The sequence below is a fragment of the Lissotriton helveticus genome, chromosome 5_1 (genome assembly GCF_964261635.1).
Source record: "Lissotriton helveticus chromosome 5_1, aLisHel1.1, whole genome shotgun sequence".
Taxonomy (NCBI): Eukaryota; Metazoa; Chordata; class Amphibia; order Caudata; family Salamandridae; genus Lissotriton; species Lissotriton helveticus.
This window is the reverse complement of record NC_136065.1, coordinates 222,013,576-222,034,928: the sequence shown is the minus strand read 5'-3', so window position 1 is coordinate 222,034,928 and position 21,353 is coordinate 222,013,576. Positions and strand designations below refer to the sequence as shown.

Here is a 21,353-nt window from a genome sequence, read left to right as displayed (position 1 = left end):
CTTTCATAGATTCACATGCGCCCTCCCGCCTCCCCGTTTCCTTTAGGCAGACCACCTTTTTATCTCTGGTTTCCTGCATAGCTCACTCTTGGGCGGTAGGAAATCTGAGGTATGGTGGCTCTGCTGGGAATGGTGTAGGCTGGTGCTGGCTGCTGATTGGCTGTAGTTTGGGCCACATAATGAGGAGGAGAGGTTACCTAGTGGTTTCACTACTCTATGGCTTCCAGGCAGTTTTTTCTTCTACTGCTATGGTTATTATATACCGGGAGACTCCCACCATGACGACGGGGAAGATACAAGCATGTGAATCTATGAAAGATAATACTGGAGAACCATAGTGTACAGGTAAGTAACTAGTTCTTTCATGCTGCTTCACCTACCTGCGCTCATTCAGTTTGTTTGTCCTCAATTCTGGTGCTCTGTGCCTTACTTCATATCCATGCTAATCCTTTCCCCTGTAATGCTAATCTTTACCATCTCTCATTCTTTCTTTACTGACTTGTCTTCCACATTGTTTTTCTTACAAGAATGTCCCTAAACTATAATCTGTTTTTTATCAGCCTTTGTTTAATATTTTACATACTTATCTGTAAGAGATGCCATGCACCTCCCTGTTCTAGTGTGCAGCGCCCTAACATGTTTCATTGAGTTTTGCTTTATAAAAGTGCGAAATAGTTATGGAGGAATGTTTAAGGAAACAGTAATTTCTTTGTTAAGGCGTCAACTAGAAAATAAAGGCACTATTGATAGGCAGGGGTTGTGGTTTAAATGCTGTTTTACAAAAAAATCCTTTATGGAATGAGAAAGCAAAACTTGAACTAAAGTGGTTGCAGACACAACAAGCACCCCATGACCACTATTGGTTTTGCCAATACTGTTTCTCCCTTTGATGGCTGCTATGGTTGTACCTGTGGGTATAGTGGACCCCTGAGATTTTTTGGGGCATTCCGTTCAGAGATCACCACTGTGCACTTGCATGCACAGTATCCATTTTTAAATGATTTTTCTTAAAACCAAGAAAACGCATGCCAAGATGGCTGCTGTGCAAACTCTGTAGCTATCTTGGAATGGTTAAAAATCCATTTAATAATGGATGCCCACCAAGGTATTGGTGGGTGGTGGAGAAAGTGCACGGTGGTCAGGAGTTAGCAGATTCAGGAGAAGCTACTTAAAGGGAGATGGGCGTCTAAAGGTGGGAGCTGGGAGAGAAACACAGAGTGAGAAGCATAGAGCCTCATGCACCACAATCAGGGGCGTAACGCATGCACCTGCGGCGCAGGGGGGCCTGACCCTCCAGAGAGCTACTGAGCCTTCAGGTGGGCCCCATTCAGCCCAAGTTCAATGATTATCACAGAGATATGGTAGATTCAGGGGCTCCTCATCACATTTTGCAGAGGGCCCGATCATTTTGTGTTACGCCACTGACTCCAATGCAAAGTTCTGATGTCAGTAGTGGAAGGATGCAACTCATCAAATCAAAACATCACAAGGCTGAATTGCTCCTTGATTCGGACAGATACAAGAACAGGGAGGAAAGCCATCCGTTGAGGAACAGGGAACTGAGGTAGACAAGAAGGTCATTGGAGCATGATCAAAGGTGGACATTCAACTCACTTAAAGTGCGTATTGACAGCTAAACTCATTTGTAGGCAATACCTAAAAAGGAGATGGGAGATTGGATTTTAGTTTAACATCTCAGTTTTCTGCTGTGAGACTGATGGGGTTTGAAAGAGGTTATTAAGATTGAGGATGTCAGAAGGAGATGCATGTGTTAAACATTAAACACACAGGTGAGATGAGATTTAAAATCATTCACCCTAAACGTGTGGGGTTAGAGCTCTTGCTAAATGCAAGTCTCTGCACCATTATTGCACGCAGGGCCGGACAGGGAACAGAAAGCGGCCCTGGCAAAGTGCCCCATTGCCCCCCCCCCCGCTTGGGGTGAGGGGGAGTGCAGCTGAGCAGTTTGCGAGTGCCGGTTTCGGCCAATTTTGTTACCGGGGGCTGATATTGCTGACCTCCGGTAACAAAAATGGCCCCCCCGGGACCCAGAACCCGCCCCCACCCTAGCGGCCTACCCGGGAAACGCCCGGTGCCCGCTATGGCCAGTCCGTCCCTAATTGCACAAAGCTCAATTCTTAAGAGTGGAAGAGTAGACAAGAGAATGATATCTAAGGGTTCCCTGGTCCATTTTTATGTCTCGCCTAGGCAGCAATTGCGCATTCTCCTCGAGACATGTTATATTCAGGTATTGGACTTGAAGCTTATCCAATTTTCCACCCATATTTTCAATTGGCTCCTGTTGGTGTCTATTCTAAATGCTTCCTTTTGATTTACGAATAGGCTTAGTAATCCATCCTTAGTACCTCCTTTTCTGCTTTTGTAACCTCCAATGAGGACTGACCATTTTACTTGTGTTGTTACTCAGTATGTTTCATTTACAGTCTGTGAGCACTATTCAATGATTTTCTCCTGTTGCTCCTGCAACAGTGTCTACTTTTCCACTCTCTGCTGCCTCTTGATTTGTGCCAACCTTCAGCATTCTAACAGTTTCTAAAAATAGTAGCAGTGTGTCACGTGAGGCGCTATGGATTTTGAAGAATGTATAACATGAGGTGATAATCTTCTACTGAAGGTTGGATTTAAGGCAGATTATTTAGCACACTTCTTAAACCAACAGTTGTAATTAAAATTGAGAATATATTTATGTGGAAAATGTATTTGGATCAGTGAACGTTGCAGGGATGCCTCTGCCAAGGCTTATTACTTACTTTTAGAATATGGCTAGTGTAAAAGGTTTTAGACCTTGTCTATGAGCCATCTTTGCTGATGACGTTATATGCTTGATTCACTCTGGGAATACTCTACTGCTGTTACAGTTGTTAGAGATTTGGAAAATGTCTGTAATTTTCTGGACTCAACGTGAAATACTCTAAATCACAGAATACACAATGGCAATGTAACATTTTAAGTATATCTGTGGATTTGAGCAGGACAACCCAAAAAGTGTCTGGAAATGTTAGCCATATGATCTTATTACTCTGTGCACCAATATAATACTGCTGGAATGCTGTTTGAATGCAAAAAAGATTTGGGGAGATGAGGTAATAGGAAGATTGGACAGGGAAGATTACTTCAAGCAGTGGCACCTGTCCAAGAACACTTCAGATGAGATTAATCTCAGTGTATAATAACCGGAACCTGCAAGAGATGGAGAAACAACTAGCTGAATCTAGAGCTAACTTCTGAGACTCATTGTTAATAAGGTCCGGTTTAACGGCCTTTGAGAGTGCCAACATGACCCAAACTTAAGAGATGTGCAGCACCATCCATGATGGATATTACGATAACAATGCCCTTATATGTTCAATATCGACTTGATGAATGTATTTGCACAAAAAACTGCTTTTGTGATGCTTTGAAAACCCTAATTAATAGAATGCAAAATGGTAATACGTGCCCTCATAAAAGAATTTTGCTCACAAGGAATACCTGCCAGTATGGTAACATTTTTGTAAATGCAAATCTGCTCACATGGCTGGGTTTGTGGGAGAGGGGAGTTTGGGAGGGTGCATGAAAAATGTTGTCCACAAGTATGTCCACCTGCGGATATTAACAAACCTATTGCAATGTACATTCTGACCCTGGCTGCTGTTTAGAGCATGAAAATTCCTTGTGAGGATAAACATGTGGCGGGAACACTTACAAATGAATGTAGATTGTTGATTACTACCTGTCAACTCCATTTTGCAACAATTTATTTTTGTAAACTCCGCCTAATCAGATTTGTTTTCTTTGAGATTCTCGTAAATTTCTGGACATGGTTAGAGAGCACCTGTCCTGATTGAAAAGTGACCCCATTCTTCTTAACAACTACTAAGAAATGAGGGTGTAGGCAGCAAGTAAATCTTGTCAAATTAACCTTTCACAGGTGCTGAAAGGGTTGTGTGACAGCCAATAATAATCCCCACAGATTTTTTTGAAAATGCTTTGACGTTCTCAGCCTCTGGTATCTCCCTAGCCTGGAGGTAGCACGTGTTTTCACAGTGACTAGCTTTTTCCTATCACATTAGACATGATTCAGAAAGGTACTTGCACAGCCAACCGAACCTCAGGTGAGCATATTTGGCATCTATGAAGTCAACATTACGTTCCTGACTGACCGAATAAAAATGGACGTGTCCTCCTAAAAGGGGATTGCTTATGCGGAATTTCTACCAATGTGGTGAAATGACTGAATGCAGATCTGCTCACAGGGGTGAGTTTGAAGGGAAGACTGTGTGAGGAGATGGTTTCCCAGAATCCGCCCAACTGCGGATAATATCATCAAATCTTTTGCAGTGTATGTTCCAACCCTGACTGCTGTTTAGAACATGGAAATGTGTTGTCAGTGTAGGAATGGGGTTGTAGATTGCTGGGTATTGCTGCCAGTCATCTCCATTTAGCGACTTTTTATGAACCACACCTTTTCAAATAATGACTTTTCTGAAAGCACTTTGCTTGTTGTTGTTTATTGTTAGCTTTGACCAGCCATTCATCAGAAGACGGTGTCATGCATATGGAAGTACCTGGACTGAAGCCAGTAAACCCAGCAGCACTACCAGAACCTAGGAAAGCAGATGATATCCAACCTGGAGATCCGCCAGATCCGCCAGAACCTCCTCCTCAGGTATCTCAATATGTATCTTTTCGTCTAATGGACTACAGAAAACCGGTTGTTAAATCCGTATGGAAATAGAACTAAAAAAGAGATTCGATTGATGTACACACTGGGCATTTCAATATTCTTCCATACATAATTTCTTTGTTTCAGGATAATTTAATTTGTTAAAACCACTTATTGAACTCTGGAAGTTTCTTGCAATAAGTAAGTAAGTTAGTGCCGAATAGTTTAGGGTTGCTGAATCTTACGGATGCATGGTTTGGAAGGTGTGGTTTATACTCAGTCATTACCTTCAGATCTGACTCTGTCCATGACTGAGCATCTTGGGTGCAGGAGCTTGACTCTTTTCAGGAAGTTCTTGGGAAGAGTTTGTGTTTTCTCATTACAATACTGTTGCAAAGGTCGCTGTCAGTTTCCCTTTCCAAGCTAGAGCTTAAGTTCCCTGTGGTTCTAAAGCAGAACCCTCTGCCAGATCAGGAAACCCTCCAGCTTGCGCTTAGGGGGTGGAGATTTGTTCCCCATTTTAGGGTCTCTGGAGGCCAGGCTATTTTTGTCTGTTGACTGGCATTCTTACAATGTTACATTACATTGAGTGGTCATATTTGTCCTGGGTTGTTCTGGGCAGAACTGTAGTCTATTTGCCAAACCATTTTTGGTAACAACATGCATGACTGTGCCTGTCTTGCAATTGAGGAAAATACATGTTTTGAGTTAATTTAGCATTTTATGGTTTGAATACCTTTACTTCGGACATCATGTATCTTCTTTGTGTAGATACTGCATTCAGAGTTTAAGTAGCTTGTCGGTGATCTTCAGGTAGCATCAGACTAACACACATGAATAAGCCAAAGATCAGCCAAATCCAACTGCCTCTTCAAATGAGCTAAAACAAATTCCAAAATGAAAAAACTAACATCATAAAGTGGCATTTTAAGGGGAGCACACACAAATATAATCCTGCAGCTCAGTTTCACGTATCATGTAAGTTCAGTAGGCCCTTTTTCCAGTCCTAATAAGGATATTTCAAAACTGGTAAGTGTTGCATAACTAAGTATCCGCATCTGTTGTTCTGGAATCCTCAAGTCCTCTATGAAACTTGGAAATTGACAGATTTTATTTTTATGCAGACCAGGCAGAAAAATCACACTTCCTTAAGATTTGGTTTCTGAATGCAGCGTAAAAATTCTCCATCTGTGAGACTGGAAGGAAGCGTCCCACCACAAGTAGCACTCCAGCTATCCATTCAGATGAAAAGGAGTCTTTACACTCGCTTCTACATGGCACCAATGTGTTGTAAGGGACACACGCCTAGCAAGTCCTACCCTAACACTATTCATGTGCATAGGGACATGTGCTCATTATTTAAGAAACTGATGAGGGTGGTAGGGCAATGGTGCAGTAAAATTTGTATTCTCTACACACATGATGTCCAAACCAACTGCCCTTACACTGGATTCTGATGGATACTTCTAACCACAGATTCTACACTTCGTGAATATTTCCCAAGCATAGGATTGGGTTTGGAAACTGAGAAAGCAGTACTGCTGTAGGCCAGCAGGTGCCGTTGTGCGGCTTTACGCTGACATCATTCAGCTGTGTAAATGACGAGCAAAGCTGCATATAAGCTGCACACATTCGCATGACTGTCAGTTTTATGTATTACTCCAGGTGTGGACTCCCTCATTTTCTACAACATTATCCTGTGTGCGTAGGAAAATATTGCACCTAAAACAACTGGATTTAAACCTTGTAAGGATTGTTGGAAACAGATGTTTGGACAGACATTCACAAAGTCTGTTTGTAGTGCCAGGGGTCTCGCCACGACTCCAAGGCCTGTGACTACTGCACCAGATGAACCCAAAGGCCATACGTGACGTGCGACCGGTCAAAGTCGAAAGGTAAGTCTCAGTCCCTGAGGTAGATTTTAATCTCAGTCTTCTGGTAATTCTAAGAAAAAGCACAAGAATTTGAAGCAGGAATCTACTCCTTCCCGCCACTCTCAGATTCTAGAGAGAGTGCGATGGCACAACCGTGCATCCCGGTCTCGCTTCAGAGCGTCTTTGGAGCCAATTCAGAGTTTAGTCCTGGTGCATCCTACAATGTTGCAGCAAGTAGAGGCCTTCAGAGAGGCAGGCGCTCCCTTTCATCAGCGCAATTTTGGAAACCGTATGGCTTTGTTCCTTTTACCAGAATGGAGGGTCCAGGACATTGGGACCCTCATCCTACCTTGCAGCCCCTGTCCTGGATTTCAGTGCTGTTGAGTGAGAGGGTGTTGGGGTTGCTGGCCTCCTGCATCACTCTGGCCAAACATACCAGATGTCACATGTGGGTTCTACAGTGGGGCCTTAAATCCCAGTGGGACCAGCATAAGGGAAATCTGTTGGGCTGTATCTAGATAGCAGCAGAGATTTCAAAAGATCTGTAGTGGTGGCTACTGAACTGTATTGGGTCAGTGGATGGCTTCTTTCCTTATGCCACCAAAGTTGACAGTGGTCATTGATGCATCACTACTTGGATGCGGAGGGCATCTGGGAGAGGTGGAGATCAGAAACCCCTGGTTTTTGGTGGCGTTTCAGCTCCACATCAGTTTGTTGGAGTTAAGGGTGATTCACTTGGCATTGAAGGCTTTCTTGCCCACCGTCAAAGGAAGGTAGGTTCAGGTGCTCATGGACAACACAACACAATATGGTACTGCAACAAGCAGGGTGGTGTGGGGGTCTGCCTACACAGGTCAACAAACATTTGCAATGCAGTAGGTCTCGCATTTGTTGGAGTTGAAAATAACAATGTTTTTTACTTTACTTTTTAGGTCGAAGCACGACCTGCATTCAATGCGTAAGCATTGATTGCAGTGTGCTTCGACAACTATTGCTACCCGTTTTTGGGAATGTGGACACGAGAGGGTGCACGAGCGCAGATTTGCTCAGTTTTGACCTCGTGAGCGCGCACGGCGCCGTGCCCCTCTCGTGCCTCATTCCCTTGCGCAAACACTCTACACTCACGCATGCGCACATACACACACTGCATACACACACGCACCCTCCCTTAAACAGACACACGCACACAGACAGACAGACGCACGCACAGACACACTCAAACAGACACACACGCGTACACCCCACCCCCACTCACCCCTCCTCTCCCTCAACACACTCACCTGTTCTGGCGGTGCTCGGCGGCGGTTCTGCCTCTCGGGCGGCGATGGCGCTTTGCGGGGCTCTCTCACCACATGAGAGCCCCGCCTTCCCCATGCGCCCGGCCGCTCTTCACCCGGTCCCCCATCTCGGGACCGGGACTGAATCCGGAGACTTCGTGGCTCTCTCTCGCTCTCTCCGCGATGGGGCGGGACTTCCGGTTGGGGCCGCGATGGGATTCGCCGGCTGCCCAACCGCTTCCGGGTCGTCGCAGGCAGCGCGGCGGCCCGGCGGGGACTTGTTCACATATTTTTCTTTTTTGGGTCTTCTCCTCGTCGTTGGCCATACAGATGGACGCAAAGCTCAGAGAAAAGGTAAGAAGGCGCCATGATGTGAAACTTAGACTTTTTGCTTCAAAGCTCGTGCTATTCAGACCAAGAGACAGAGAGTCACGTGCAGAGCTGAATGTGTCCATGTTTGCCTATCCTGGAAGTTCGTGTCTGATTTGAGCAGCTGTGCGGTACTGCTCTGGGTAACTAGAAGTGGTTTGATATTTTACTAGAGTTGGCAGTCATTCTACATGAACAGTGTATTGTCTTTCTTATCTATACCGTGAATAAACACCATACTTTCTACTGAACCTTAATTAATCAATTAATTAATTAATTTGCCACGCTCATGTAGGGTGCATTTGGTCCAGGGACCCCTTCAGGACAGCACATTTGGTGCATAATATCAATAACATCATATTGCTGGGAAATGGGTGCATTTGGAAGCAGTTTAAATGTGGGAACTGTAATGGGCAAAGGCAGAGGATATTGGGTTTTGTGCGAACAACCATGCCATTAGCCCCTTTTTACTTTTTACTGACTTCCCTGCTTGCTTTTCCGTCGGTGTACTTCACAGTCTGTGAGTCCACTGTATGTTCCATCTGTTTTCTTTGACTGTCCACTGCAGAACATTATGATTTGCTGAGCAGGGGGCACTTAAAATGTACCCCTATCTATTACAGAGTGAGGCAGCTGTCACTCAAACCCAGCTATGAGGAGATTACCAGATGGAGACAGCTCGATCAATAGTTTGAGAACACAGTCTGTTTTAAGGGTAAACCTGTGAGGAGAAGGCCTACTACCGCAGGTAAAATCCACTCAGATCCCTCAAGTGGAGTCCTTCATTCCGCCTGTGAGTCTGTGGTGGGCGTTATAGTGTAACACCCTTATGTGCCTTGTATTTGGACGCGTGTGGTGTCATGGAGTGGGGGTGTGGGTATCCACTCCCACGGTGTATTGCATGCTGAAAAAAATGGTAGTTATTTGTAATATCAATACATCTAAGTCACGTAAATACAACATATGTTGCATTACAAATGCTATAGGTGTCACATTTGCGAAAGTTATAACTATAGGCATTGTAAATGACAAAGCTATTAATTTAGCTATTTTCAAAACCAACACATAAATTAAAAAATTGTCATTTACAAGACCAATAGCTCAAACTTTCCTAATGCGAGACCTATTGCATTGCAAATGCTTGTTTAATTTGCAGTGGATTTATTATATTTGCATAGCACTATTGTCAATGTTATAAAAAAGCAAAAGTAAAAAACATTGTCATTTTCAACGCCAACAGCTCTAACTTTAACAAATGCTAGACTTATTGCATTGGAAATGCAATCGGTTTTGCATTTGTTGGAGTTGGAGTTAATAGCATTATAAATGCCAATATTTTTTACCTGACCATGTTGCAGGGTGCTGTACCAAATGCGGCCAAAGGTGGTCCCATGGGACCTCTTTTGGACACATATGGTACTGCACCCTGCAAAGTTGGAGTTATTGCAATATAAATGGCAATTTGTTTTACCTAGCAGTACCATATGTGCCCAAAAGAGGTCCAATGGGACCTTGTTTGGGCACATATGGTACTTCACACTTGCTGAAGATATGGTAAATCCACCCTACCCATAATGCATGGCATGCAAGACCGACCGTGCCACAAGTACATTCAAATAGCTATGTCCATATATACAATTAGTAGCTTTGAAATGTGACAAAAGAATTATTATATTAATTCCCGGTTAGGTTCTACTTTGTGTGGAGCTGATGAAGGGAATTTGTAGAAGGTCTCATATAAATGTGAGATGTGCTAGTGAGTAAAGTTACCACTGCCAGCCTAGTTTAGAACCAAGCAAGTGTTCTGTCTTAAGTCCTTTAAGAAAATAGTACTCTGAGACTGTAATTAAAACCTAGAGAGGAACAACACATGTAACAGAGGGTATCTTGATGGGAGGTTACAAGAAAAGATGGTACGAAGAACAGACACCACTCACATTGAACAATGAAAATCCACCATTTACAAGGGACGGGGACAGGAGCCAATGAAAATGATGGGCAGAATGTTTACTTTTGTTTTATTTGCAGTGGAGTTATTATATTTGCATAGCACTATTGCCAATGGTATAAAAAAGCAAAAGTAAAAAAAATTGTAAATTTCAATGCCAACAGTCTTGAATGAGTTGGAGTTATTGGCATTATAAATGCCAATGTTTTTAACCTAGCCATGTTGCATTGTGCAGTACCATATGTGGTCAAAAGAGGTCCCATGTGACATATGGTAGTGCACCCTACACAAGATATAGTAAATCCACACTTAATCTCGACCTAATAAATTAACTAAAAGGACACCGCTCATGACCACACAAAGGAAATGAGTGAAAGAAACCTGCTCATTTAATATGCACAAAGAAGGACTGGAGTGCCCCATTATGTACTGCAAAGGGGCTAATTTGCTTATTAGTTGCCTTTATTGGTGCATCAAAATGGGCAGGGCCACCACTAACTCAATCTACCTCATCCAGAAGCATGAATATGCTAACCTGGAGAGGCTTTCATTCATTGTAAACTTCCAGAGCTGGAGCTTTTGGCTCATGGGCTCTGGAAATGGGGACACCTTGAGGTTGATCCTGTGACTGCAATAGCAGTCTAATTATAGTAAAAGGAAGACTCTGACACGTTTTTCTTTTCATTTTTATTTATTTTTTTTTTTTTTTTTTTGAAAGACCTTTATTGTGGCAATAGGAGTGGTACACAGCTCGTGTGCCTACAACCTGTAGTATACAGGCCGGCAGCGCTTTCAAAGAGTGTCAAGGCAAGCAGTATAATTCTATCAGTGGAGAACTTAGGGAACACAGCATGTCGCCTACAACCCAACAGGGCCGGCCGCGTGGAAACGTATCACAAGCAGGTAGGACTATCGGCCATAGCTATTTCAATAGTGTAGAGAGAATAAACAGGTAACCTATGGAGGTCTCATTTTACAATAACTCCTAAAACTTAACAACAACTCGGGGAGCAGTGTAGCCCTCCCATGCATCAACAGTCCCACCACACGCAGTATTAGGTGAAGAGTATCAATCAGCACGTAGTGTCCCTGCGATGTAAGACTTGCAGGTGTTCAAGCCAACGTGGGTGAGTGCCTGCCGGTGTCGGGCGAGGAGGTGAGAGTAATGGGGGAGGGAGGCTCTAACGTGGATTGCGGTATGGTGTATGAAAACATCCAATATGTAGTGTCATACATCAGTTAGATGGCTACTGGGAAGTGGTGAATGAGTGGGGAGTGATAGACGAAAAGCGAAGGAATGTGTCGGCTAGGGTCCTCGGTGGTTAGTAGAGTGTAGCTATCCTACATTGTGGACGGTAGTCTTGTAAGGGCAAAGCAACGGTGTGAGGGCGCGTCTAGAGTGTTGGGTTACAGATAGAGGCGCACCTTGTATACGAACCTGTATAAGGCTGTTCTTGTTGTGGTGCATTGTTTGTCGTATGTTCAGGCATTACGCATGTGTCCGATTCTGGGTCAGCCTCGGTCTGGTGTTTGAGCAGGTACGCTGTGAACGGGCCCCAGAGGTCCTTAGGACGTGATGTGTGTGGTAACAGTTCTGCATAATTATGTAATTGATCCTGCCAGGTGGACATAGAGGTTAGCCAGATTTTAAACTTGCGGCCGCGGCCCCATCTGCAGGCAAGTTGTCGTTTCGCCAAGAGAAGCCCCAGAGCAAACAATTTTCGATTGTTCTTCAGCTCGGGGGGAGTGAGTCCTAGCAAGGCGATTCTCGGACACGGTGGTATTGTAGTATCCACAATGTCCGACATGGCTTCAAACACCTCCATCCAGTAGGAAGCAACTGGGGAGCAGGTCCACGCCAGGTGCATGAAGTGGGCCCCCGAGTGGTTACAGCGGAGGCATCTGTCGTCCTCGCGTAAGCCAAAGCGGTGTAGTTTAGCAGGAGTGTGATAGAGGCGGTGAAGGAATTTAAAGTGCAGTATTCTGAGGCGGGCATTGCCTGTCACTGAGTTGGTATGGGAGCAGCTCAATTCCCACTGGTCATCCGTAAGTGGGTTTTTCTTTTCATTTGTATGCTTTAATGACCAATGTGAAGGTTCATAATGCAATTTTGGAATTATAACCAATGTTTTTGACTATTGGCGTTGTGCCCGTTAAGTCCACTGGCAGTTCAGTGTGGAAACATGACAGTGTCATTAGGCCGGTCTTATTTAAAATGAGACCTGTTATATTGTGATGCTGCATCTAGTTTAGTAGGAGGGGAGGGGGCGTTATTGTGGTTGTATGGTTCAGGACCCACTATGAGTGTAATGTGATATGAGGCTGTCACCAATGGTATTTCCATTTGCCTGATTTATAATTTTTTTGATAAGCAAATTCTGTTGATTTTAAAACACATAAAACATTTCAGCCAGTACACTGGAATCACGGTTTTAAATCCATTCGCTAAAGTAATATATCCCCAATCGCGAACCCCATAAAATTACACAGACAGGCATTGGAACCAGATTAATCAGGGCCCACCTCATTGCCCAACCACTTCCCCCACACCCTGCCGTATTTCTTGGGGAACCCCTTGGCTTTGTAAAGGGCTTTCTCTTGGGTCGCACACCAATCCACCCCTCTACGCCACTTCTCCAGGGCCAATAGGTCAGGACTTTTCCAGGCCGCCGCTATGTCCCGTTTGGCCATCATCATAGCTATGTTAAAAAATAACTTGTCGCTCCTGGACCTGTCCAGCCCATCAGTGATCCCCAGCAAAGAGTCACGTGGGACGTGAGGAACCTCCCAGCCAGTACCTCTGTTAGCTTCTTCAATAAATCCTCAATACTGTCCCAAACGGGGGCACAACCAAACCATGTGGGGGAAGTCGGCCGGGGAATAGTTGCATCTCGCGCAAGATGCGTCTGGACGCGAACCTGCTCGATACAGGCGCAGGGGAGTGAGGCACGCAGCTTGTAAGTAGTAGAGCTGAATCCGCTTGAGTTTGGCAGAGACGGTGACTGTTCTGGGGGCCATAAGGGCATCGTGCCAGTCCACCTCGTCAAGGGGACCCATCCACTCCACCCATTGATCCCTCAACCTATCGAGGGATGTGGGGGTGTTGTTAACTAGGGTGTGGTAAATGCGGGAGCCCCCCTTCACCCAAATTTCCCAGCATCGTCTGAGCCTCAGTGGGGCTATATTCGGAGAGCCTCACATCGTCTGGAATGTGCTCACAAAGGGCATGTCTTAACTGCAAATATTTATAAAACTGGGACGAGTGTAGGGAGTATCGAGTCTGGAGCTCCTGGAAGGACAGAATGTGGCCCCTGGCCCATACATTCCCTAGCTGGGAAATACCAATAAGGTCCCAGGTTTTAAACCCCTGTAGTCCACTAACCTCCTGGAGCCAAGCCCCATGCCAGAGGGGAGTGCATTGGGTCAACTTCCCCGTCCATCCAGTGTTTCGCAGCGAAGTACGCCAAGCCAACAGCACAGATCGCGCCATCTCTGGTAGATGTACAAAAGGGGGGGTGATGGACGGAGCATCTGAACCAATCAAACACTCACACCCAGTCAAACGATCTGGGTTTAATCCATCACCGTTCTTTAGCCCACTCTGCCACCCCAGTTCAGACGTGGCCATATGCAAATCAGTCTGACCCTGTGCCTCATGGGAACAGTCCAGCCCGAACTGCCAAGCCATGTCTTCCCTGGACCGGAAACAAGCTTCCAACGACCGGTTTCTGGCATTACAGCCTTCTTCAGCCCGGCTTGCTTGAATCCAGTGGCAAAGTGAGCAAGGGACTCACGTCTGAGCATACCCTGCCACACTTATGGCGGCCAAAGCGGTAGAAAAGGGGGTGGTGATGGACGGAGCATCTGAACCAATCAAACACTCACACCCAGTCAAAAGATCTGGGTTTAATCCATCACCGTTCTTTAGCCCACTCTGCCACCCCAGTTCAGACATGACCATATGCAAATCAGTCTGACCCTGTGCCTCATGGGAACAGTCCAGCCCGAACTGCCAAGCCATGTTTTCCCTGGACCGGAAACAAGCTTCCAAGGACCGGTTTCTGGCATTACAGCCTTCTTCAGCCCGGCTTGCTTGAATCCAGTGGCAAAGTGAGCAAGGGACTCACGTCTGAGCATACCCTGCCACACTTATGGCGGCCAAAGCGGTACAAAAGGGGGTGGTGATGGACGGAGCATCTGAACCAATCAAACACTCACACCCAGTCAAAAGATCTGGGTTTAATCCATCACCGTTTTTAGCCCTCTCTGCCACCCCAGTTCAGACATGGCCATATGCAAATCAGTCTGACCCTGTGCCTCATGGGAACAGTCCAGCCCGAACTGCCAAGCCATGTCTTCCCTGGACCGGAAACAAGCTTCCAAGGACTGGTTTCTGGCATTACAGCCTTCTTCAGCCCGGCTTAATTTGGGTTTGATGGATTAAACCCAGATCTTTTGACTGGGTGTGAGTCTTTGATTGATTCAGATGCTCCGTCCATCACCACCCCTTTTTGTACCATCTCTGGTAGATGGGCAGAAATGGGCCCCCATACATCATGGCTTGAATGTCCGCAAGCCTCAGTTCAAGCCTGTAAGCTGGGTCCGACCAGCCCCCATGAAACCAATCGTGAACTACCAGGAGGCGTACCGCCAAGAAGTACAGATACAAGTGCGTCATCCCCATACGGCCATCGTAGGAGGGAATCTGGCAAACAGACAGGGCTTCACGTGCCCGTCCCCGCTCCAGAGAAACTCTGAGATTAGACTGTCCAGCTCCCGGAACCAAGTCCTGGGAAAACAGAAGAGGGTGTTCTGTAGGACATAAAGGAATCTGGGGAGGATCATCATTTTAAACGGGGCCACCCTCCCCAGGGGATTCAGAGGCAGCGTTTTCCATTTAAGGAGGTCATCCTTGGCCTTCTTAACCAACGGGGCCATGTTGAGTGACCAACCCAGCCCGGGAAGAAGGGTAATCCAGATCCCCAGGTATTTAAAGGACTGCCTCCGGAGTGGTATGGTAGACTGCCAATCAACGCACTCTCTAGAGAGGTGCAGAAGGACTAACACAGATTTCGCGGGATTTAGCCGCAGCCCTGAGGCCTGCTCGAAAGAGTGCAAGATCTGGAGGCAATGTGGCCCGGAGGAGGCGGGATCGGACAGGAAGACAAGGACATCGTCCGCATATAGTGCGATCCTGTCCGTGTCAGTATTGGGCCACTCCCATCCACGAAGGCGGTCATCAGCCCGCACCAGGGACACCAAGGGCTCAATTGCCAGGGCGAATAACAAAGGTGAGAGGGGACATCTCTACTGCGTGCCCCTGGCGATGGAGAAGGCCTCAGATAGTACCCCGTTGACGAGTACTCGCGCCCTCGGGTGAGCGTACAGGACCCAGACCAGGGAACAGAAATAGGGCCCGAACACCATTACGGACAACACGCCCTATAGGTATGTCCAATCCACAGAATCGAATGCTTTTTCGAAGTCTATGGACAGGAGTGCCAAATATGGGGTAAGCAGGTGCCGGTGTGCCGGAGTTAGCTGCAGCCTTCGGAGGCAATGGCGGGTCCCACGCTGGGGCATGAACCTGCATTGGTCCGGGTACACCAGGAAGGCCAAGTAGGGTTTCAGTCTTTGGGCCAGAATGGTGGCGTATAGCTTAATTTCCGTGTTTGAGGAGGGATATGGGGCGATACTCTGCACACCTTCGGGAGGGAGGCTGGGATTTCGGGAGAACCACTATGGTGGCAATATCCGTTTCCGGCGGAAAGGAACCTCTCTCCTCGGCTTCTTTGAATAAGGTGGCCAAGTGGGGCGCTAGGGTACCACAGTATGCCGCTGTAGTGTAGTTCCTATATTCCCAATAGGCTCTGCGCATTGGAATAACATAAACGATAGTTTTAGACGTAGGACTGAGGTCGACTAGGTCTCTATTGAATATGTTAGACTTAATTAGGTTTGCCAGCTAGCTCAGAGGTCACTAGAAACTTTCTCGAGTGAACAGGAAGGAGTTAACTTTCCTGAATAGACAAGAAGGGATTAGTTTCTGACAACCGCATAAACATGAGAACTTTGCTCCCTCCAGAATAAGGAGTATATCTCCAGAGTCGTGTGAAAACAATAGACAGCTATTTCACTCAGTCAATCGTGCATGCTTAGTTTCACCAGAGTGCAGAGAAATAGAGAGACGGGCGTTTTCAATAAAAGTTGTTATTTATTGAGCAGTCCTCTTTCTCATGCAAGAGAAGTGAATTGCCACAATTGCAATACTTGTCATAAAGTAAAGTGCGTACAGTAAAAGGAGTATTATGAAATAATACTGTAAAAGCATTGATATGGTTTCTGAGCCATATGATACTTAAAACTGATAAAATACATACAATTATAAAAGTTGACTAAACGTGCTCAACTGGTGTTTCTAAAATACGCCTACCCCGGTGTACCTGACCTAAGCCTAATACGTGGGAAGGAGTAAGTAAGTTAAGATAGTTTTGCCAAGAATCTGCATCAAGATTTCTCTAAGGATCTAATCAGCTCCATACCTTGTTTATAGAATGAAGGAGGTCTTGTATCTCTCTCTCAGGACTCGATCTCCCAGCAACCTGCAAGGGTGACTGGAAACACTGGGGCTGGATTTCTCGGCAGGAGAAAAGACAGCGTCTCTCTCAGTGCGTCAAATGGGAGGGTCGGCTTCCTTCAGCACTCGCATCAGCTGGGCGTCGGGCAAGTAGATAGCCGCTCTGCTCCAAACCACCGTGTGTTTGCTTAAGGCAAATGCTGGTATATTTATACCTGGAAGGTGCCGGGTTTGACATAAGGTTGGACATAAGAACTTACAGTTCTTTCTGGACTCCAGGAGTTCTTGCACAAATCAAAACAAAAGCAGGGTAAATTTCCGGGCTGCTGGAGGCTTGGTTTGTTTAAAGAACGCGTTGTACTTTCTAGGAGTCTATGGGAGTAGCCTTGCCGTATTTGGACTGCATTGGCTATGACTAAATATGGATATGATTCTTATGCCTTTATAAGGATATTATTTGTTATTACCACATAAGGGCATGAATCTGGAATATTTAATTAGGGTCCTAGATACGTTCACAACACCGCATAGTACTTCTGCGGATGGGAGACCAGGGTGATCGCCTCCTCAATTTCTTTCAAGGAGATGGGACGTTCTAAGTCCTTCTGAGCGGCTGGTTTTAGACTGGGAAGGCACACCCCACGCCGATCACGGAGAGCTGCAATGGACAGCTTGGCGGTGTGTGCTGTGTGGAAAGTCTCCGGTAGTACGCAGCAAAGGTATTCGCCATTGCCACGGGAGCACATTGTACCACTCCAGCTGCATCAACCACCTCTGGAATGATACGTTTCGCTCTGGGATATGTGGCCAATCTGTGTAAAATCGTGCCGTTCTTGTCCCCCCAACCATAGACTCTTGCTACCGAAGACCTCCAGAGGAGCTCGGCCGCATCCAAGGACAATTGTTTAATGTCCTCCCGGATAAGGGCAAATTGTCGGGTCTGGGTGGCGTCCTCTGATGTGGACAATAGTTGTTCCAATCGAAGTGCCTGCGCTTCCTTGGAAAAGCTCTCCTGCAGCTGTGATTGCCTCTGAAACTTAAGCTGAGGGAGTGGGGGCCCCTGTACCAAGAAGTACCGGGGAGTGGTCAGAAATGCCTCTGGGCAGGATGCGGATGTCGAGGATCATGGAACAGTTGGGCGTGGGGACAAAGATCGCATCTATGCGAGCTTGAGTGGGGTGAGCCGCTGAGGTATGCGTAAAGCGGGTGCTGTGTGGATGCCCAGTTTTTCTACATTTTCGCGCTTGCCGCCCGGGCGGCAGAAGGAGGTCCCGTTGTGTCGAGGGCCGGAGCTAAGACTGTGTTGAAGTCACCCGCAATGATCATGTTGCCAGCGGGCACATTATGTTACAGGGCAGCAGTGTGTGCAAGTGTCGGCTCGAGCATGGCGGGGGGAGCATATACTGACATGAAAGTAAGAGAGTAACCAGCCAGCGATCCGCAAATCATCACAAATGATCCTTGAGGATCATGTACCACTTGGGAGATGACAAAGGGCAATGTATGCCTCAGGAGTATGGCAACCCCTCGTGAGCCCCTGGAGAAGCTGGAGTGCCATACCCTATCGTAGCCATAGCGAGCTAAGAAGGGGCAGCAGTTACCTAAGAGATGCGTTTCCTGAAGCATGAGGATATCTATGTGGAGACGCTGCAGGTACCTTAGAACCGCTGTGCGTTTGTGCCGATCTAACAGGCCATTGACATTCCACGACAACATGTGGAGGGATGCCGTAGGGAAAGTGTTATCTGTCATGGTAGGCATTTCCTGAACTAGGCTGAGTAAGTTATTTTGGGTATATAAACGCACAAAGGAGCCCGCGGTGATGCGTGCGTTCGCCTGCTACAGGGGCACAACCATCCCTCCCACTAGTAACGTGCCATTCCGTGGAAGCTGGAACAAAAACCAACAAAAAGCATAACAACGTACAGGGAGAAACTGTCCCAAACCCCCCTCACCCCCCCCACCCTACACTTCAGGAACAGAAGCACCTGTTGACCCCCCCATTAACAACACCCTAATACACTGGGCGAACAACCAAACGAAAACGCCTGGGAATGGGGAAGCGTGGAGGACCCCTCCTCTTGATCGGATGAATTTTTACAAAGACCATTGGGAAATCAAAACCGATCTGAGTCAGAGCGCCATCTCCGGCTGCGGAGCAAAGCCTGGTGGGCATAGACCGGCTCAAGCAGGGCCCTTCAAGAGCATCGGGCTACAGGAGAGATCCGTGTCCGGGAGATCAATCGTGGAGGGCCGGAATTCAGCATCTCTGCCGTCCAATCGGCCAGAGGACCCAGAGTGCCTCCCAGTCGGCGTCCCCTCTCCAACCTTAGATGGCTGTTGTGAGTGACCCAGCAGTGAGTCCGAGCAGGCACGCCTCTGGTCACGGTGCCTGCGGGATCAATTTCGTGGCGGCTGAGGAACAGAGGGAGCGGGGCAGCCGAGCCCGCCCCCGCATCCCCCCCCCACCCAGGGCGCCAGCCTCAACCCGCAGAGGGCGCTCTTCCGTTGCCCAAGTCCACTCCTCTGACAGGCTGTCGAAAAACAGTATTTTATTCGCAAATACCACCCGCAGGCGAGCTAGAAAGAGGAGACGATACTGAATGTTAAGTGCCCTCAACTTTTGCTTGACCTCACCGAAGGAGCGACTCTGATCCCTGGACCTCGCAGGTGTAGTCTGGAAAGATCATAATGACGTCACAGTCCTTGAAGTTAAGGACCCGTATTATGATCGGGCGGAAGGAGCACCTGGCATTGGCTTGGGGGCCAGAGACCGGTGAGCCTGCTCAATTGCAAACCAAGGGGATAGGGTACCCCCGGGGACCCACGACCTCAGCCACCTCTCCCGAAAATCCACCGTACGCCCCTGCTCCACCCCCTCCGGAAAGCCCACCAGGCAGAGGTTGTTGCGCCTGGACCTGTTTTCAGCGTCCTCCGCCTGGCGGTGCAACTTCTGAGTAGGAGACTGAAGGCAGGCCCTTAAGGTGCTGCACGTCATCTTCCACAGAGGAGATTTTGGATTCAATCTCTTTAATCCGGGCATTCGCGTTACTAAGGTCCTGCCTGATGTGTGTCATGTCCACTCTCACTTCTGTGATTTTGCCCTCCACCGAGGCTTGGGACGTGTGGATGGCCTGGAGGATGGCGGCCTGTTCAGCGGACGGAGGAGCCTCCTGCCCAGCCACTCCCCCAGAGGAGCCCAGCAGACCCGAGGGAGAAAAGCAGCCCCGCACGCTCCAGAGACTGCGCCACCCGACTCAACAGAAGCCATTGAGGCCCACAGAATTGAATTGAATTGAATTGAAATCGGATTTCTAAAGCGCGTAGCTACCCTAGGGCGTCCCAGCGCTGACATACAACCTATTGTTTCAGAAGGGGAAGGGGAAGGTGTAAACATTTATGGAAAGAGCCAAGTTTGTAATTGCCTGCGGAAAGCGAGTAGATTGTGTTCTCTTCGAATGGAAAGTGGAAGAGAATTCCACAATTTAGGGGCGTTGTAGGAAAACAATCTGCCCCCCGATCGGGCTCTGTTTATTCTTGGAATACAGGCAAGGGAGAGAGAGTCTGACCTGAGTTGTCTGTTCGGGTGGTAGGGTTTGATGAGGGATTTCAGGATTGGCGGGCCTCTGCCTTGCATTAACTTATGTGTAATGCATAGGGTCTTAAAAGTGACCCTTTCCTTGATCGGGAGCCAGTGGAGACTTTTAAGAGCCGGTTTGGCCGAGCATCTGGACTTGGTTCCTGTAAGGAGTCTGGCGGCTGCATTTTGGGCGTATTGTAGTTTTTTTATGACTGAGGCAGGGGCTCCTAGATATAGGGCGTTTCCATAATCTAGTCTGGAATTCACCAGACCCTGAATAAGCAGTTTCCTAGATTGGAAGGGGAGTAGGTGAAGGATCTTTCGCGCTTTATGAATGAGACCGAAGCAGATGCCAGAGGTTTTCCTGGCTTGGGCTTTAAAATTGAGCTCCTGGTCCAGCCAGATACCCAGGCTCTTGACTTCTGCTTTCGGGGTAGGGGGTGAGCCCATGCATGGTGGCCAAGAGGGGGACGGGGGGAGTTTGCGTGGGTTGCCTAGCAGAAGGATCTCGGATTTCTCTCCGTTTAATTTTAGGCGAGATTCACACATCCAGCGGTAGATGTTATTTAGGCAATCCGCCAAGTTGTCCAGGCTTTTACTTGAATGGTTTAAAGACACCACCAATTGGGTGTCATCGGCATACATGACTGTTTTTATGCCGAATGGGGCAATGATGTCCTCTAGGGGGGACATGTAGACATTAAAAAGCGTGGGGCTCAGTGAGGAGCCCTGGGGAACCCCACACTGTAGGGGGAGAGCCTTGGACAGCACAGGGCCGTCGGACACCTGAAAGGTTCTACCTTCCAGGAAGGATTTGATCCAGGACAGGGCGGTACCAGACACTCCTGCCGAGCTGAGCCGGTGGAGAAGAATGGAGTGATCCACCGTGTCGAAGGCGGCACTTAAGTCGAGGAGGATCACTGCCACTGATCCTCCTGCGTCTATGATGGTTCGTGCCTCTTCGACCATGGCTAGAAGTGCGGTATCGGTGCCCTGTCCAGGTCTAAACTCTGTCTGTGATTGGCGCAGAAGATTGTTAGTCTCTAAGAAGAGGGACAGTTG

At 47.4% G+C, this 21,353-nt stretch overlaps 1 protein-coding gene across 2 annotated transcripts in view; it reads left to right on the top strand.

The window, feature by feature from the left end:
- MAN1B1 (mannosidase alpha class 1B member 1) overlaps positions 1-21,353 on the top strand; it is a 373,555-nt gene that overhangs the window by 159,562 nt on the left and 192,640 nt on the right. For both annotated transcript variants that reach the window (XM_078642044.1, XM_078642045.1), the window contains exon 3: positions 4,521-4,669. In XM_078642044.1, coding sequence (XP_078498170.1) covers positions 4,521-4,669 — 149 coding nt within the window. The remainder of the gene's footprint in view (positions 1-4,520; positions 4,670-21,353) is intronic.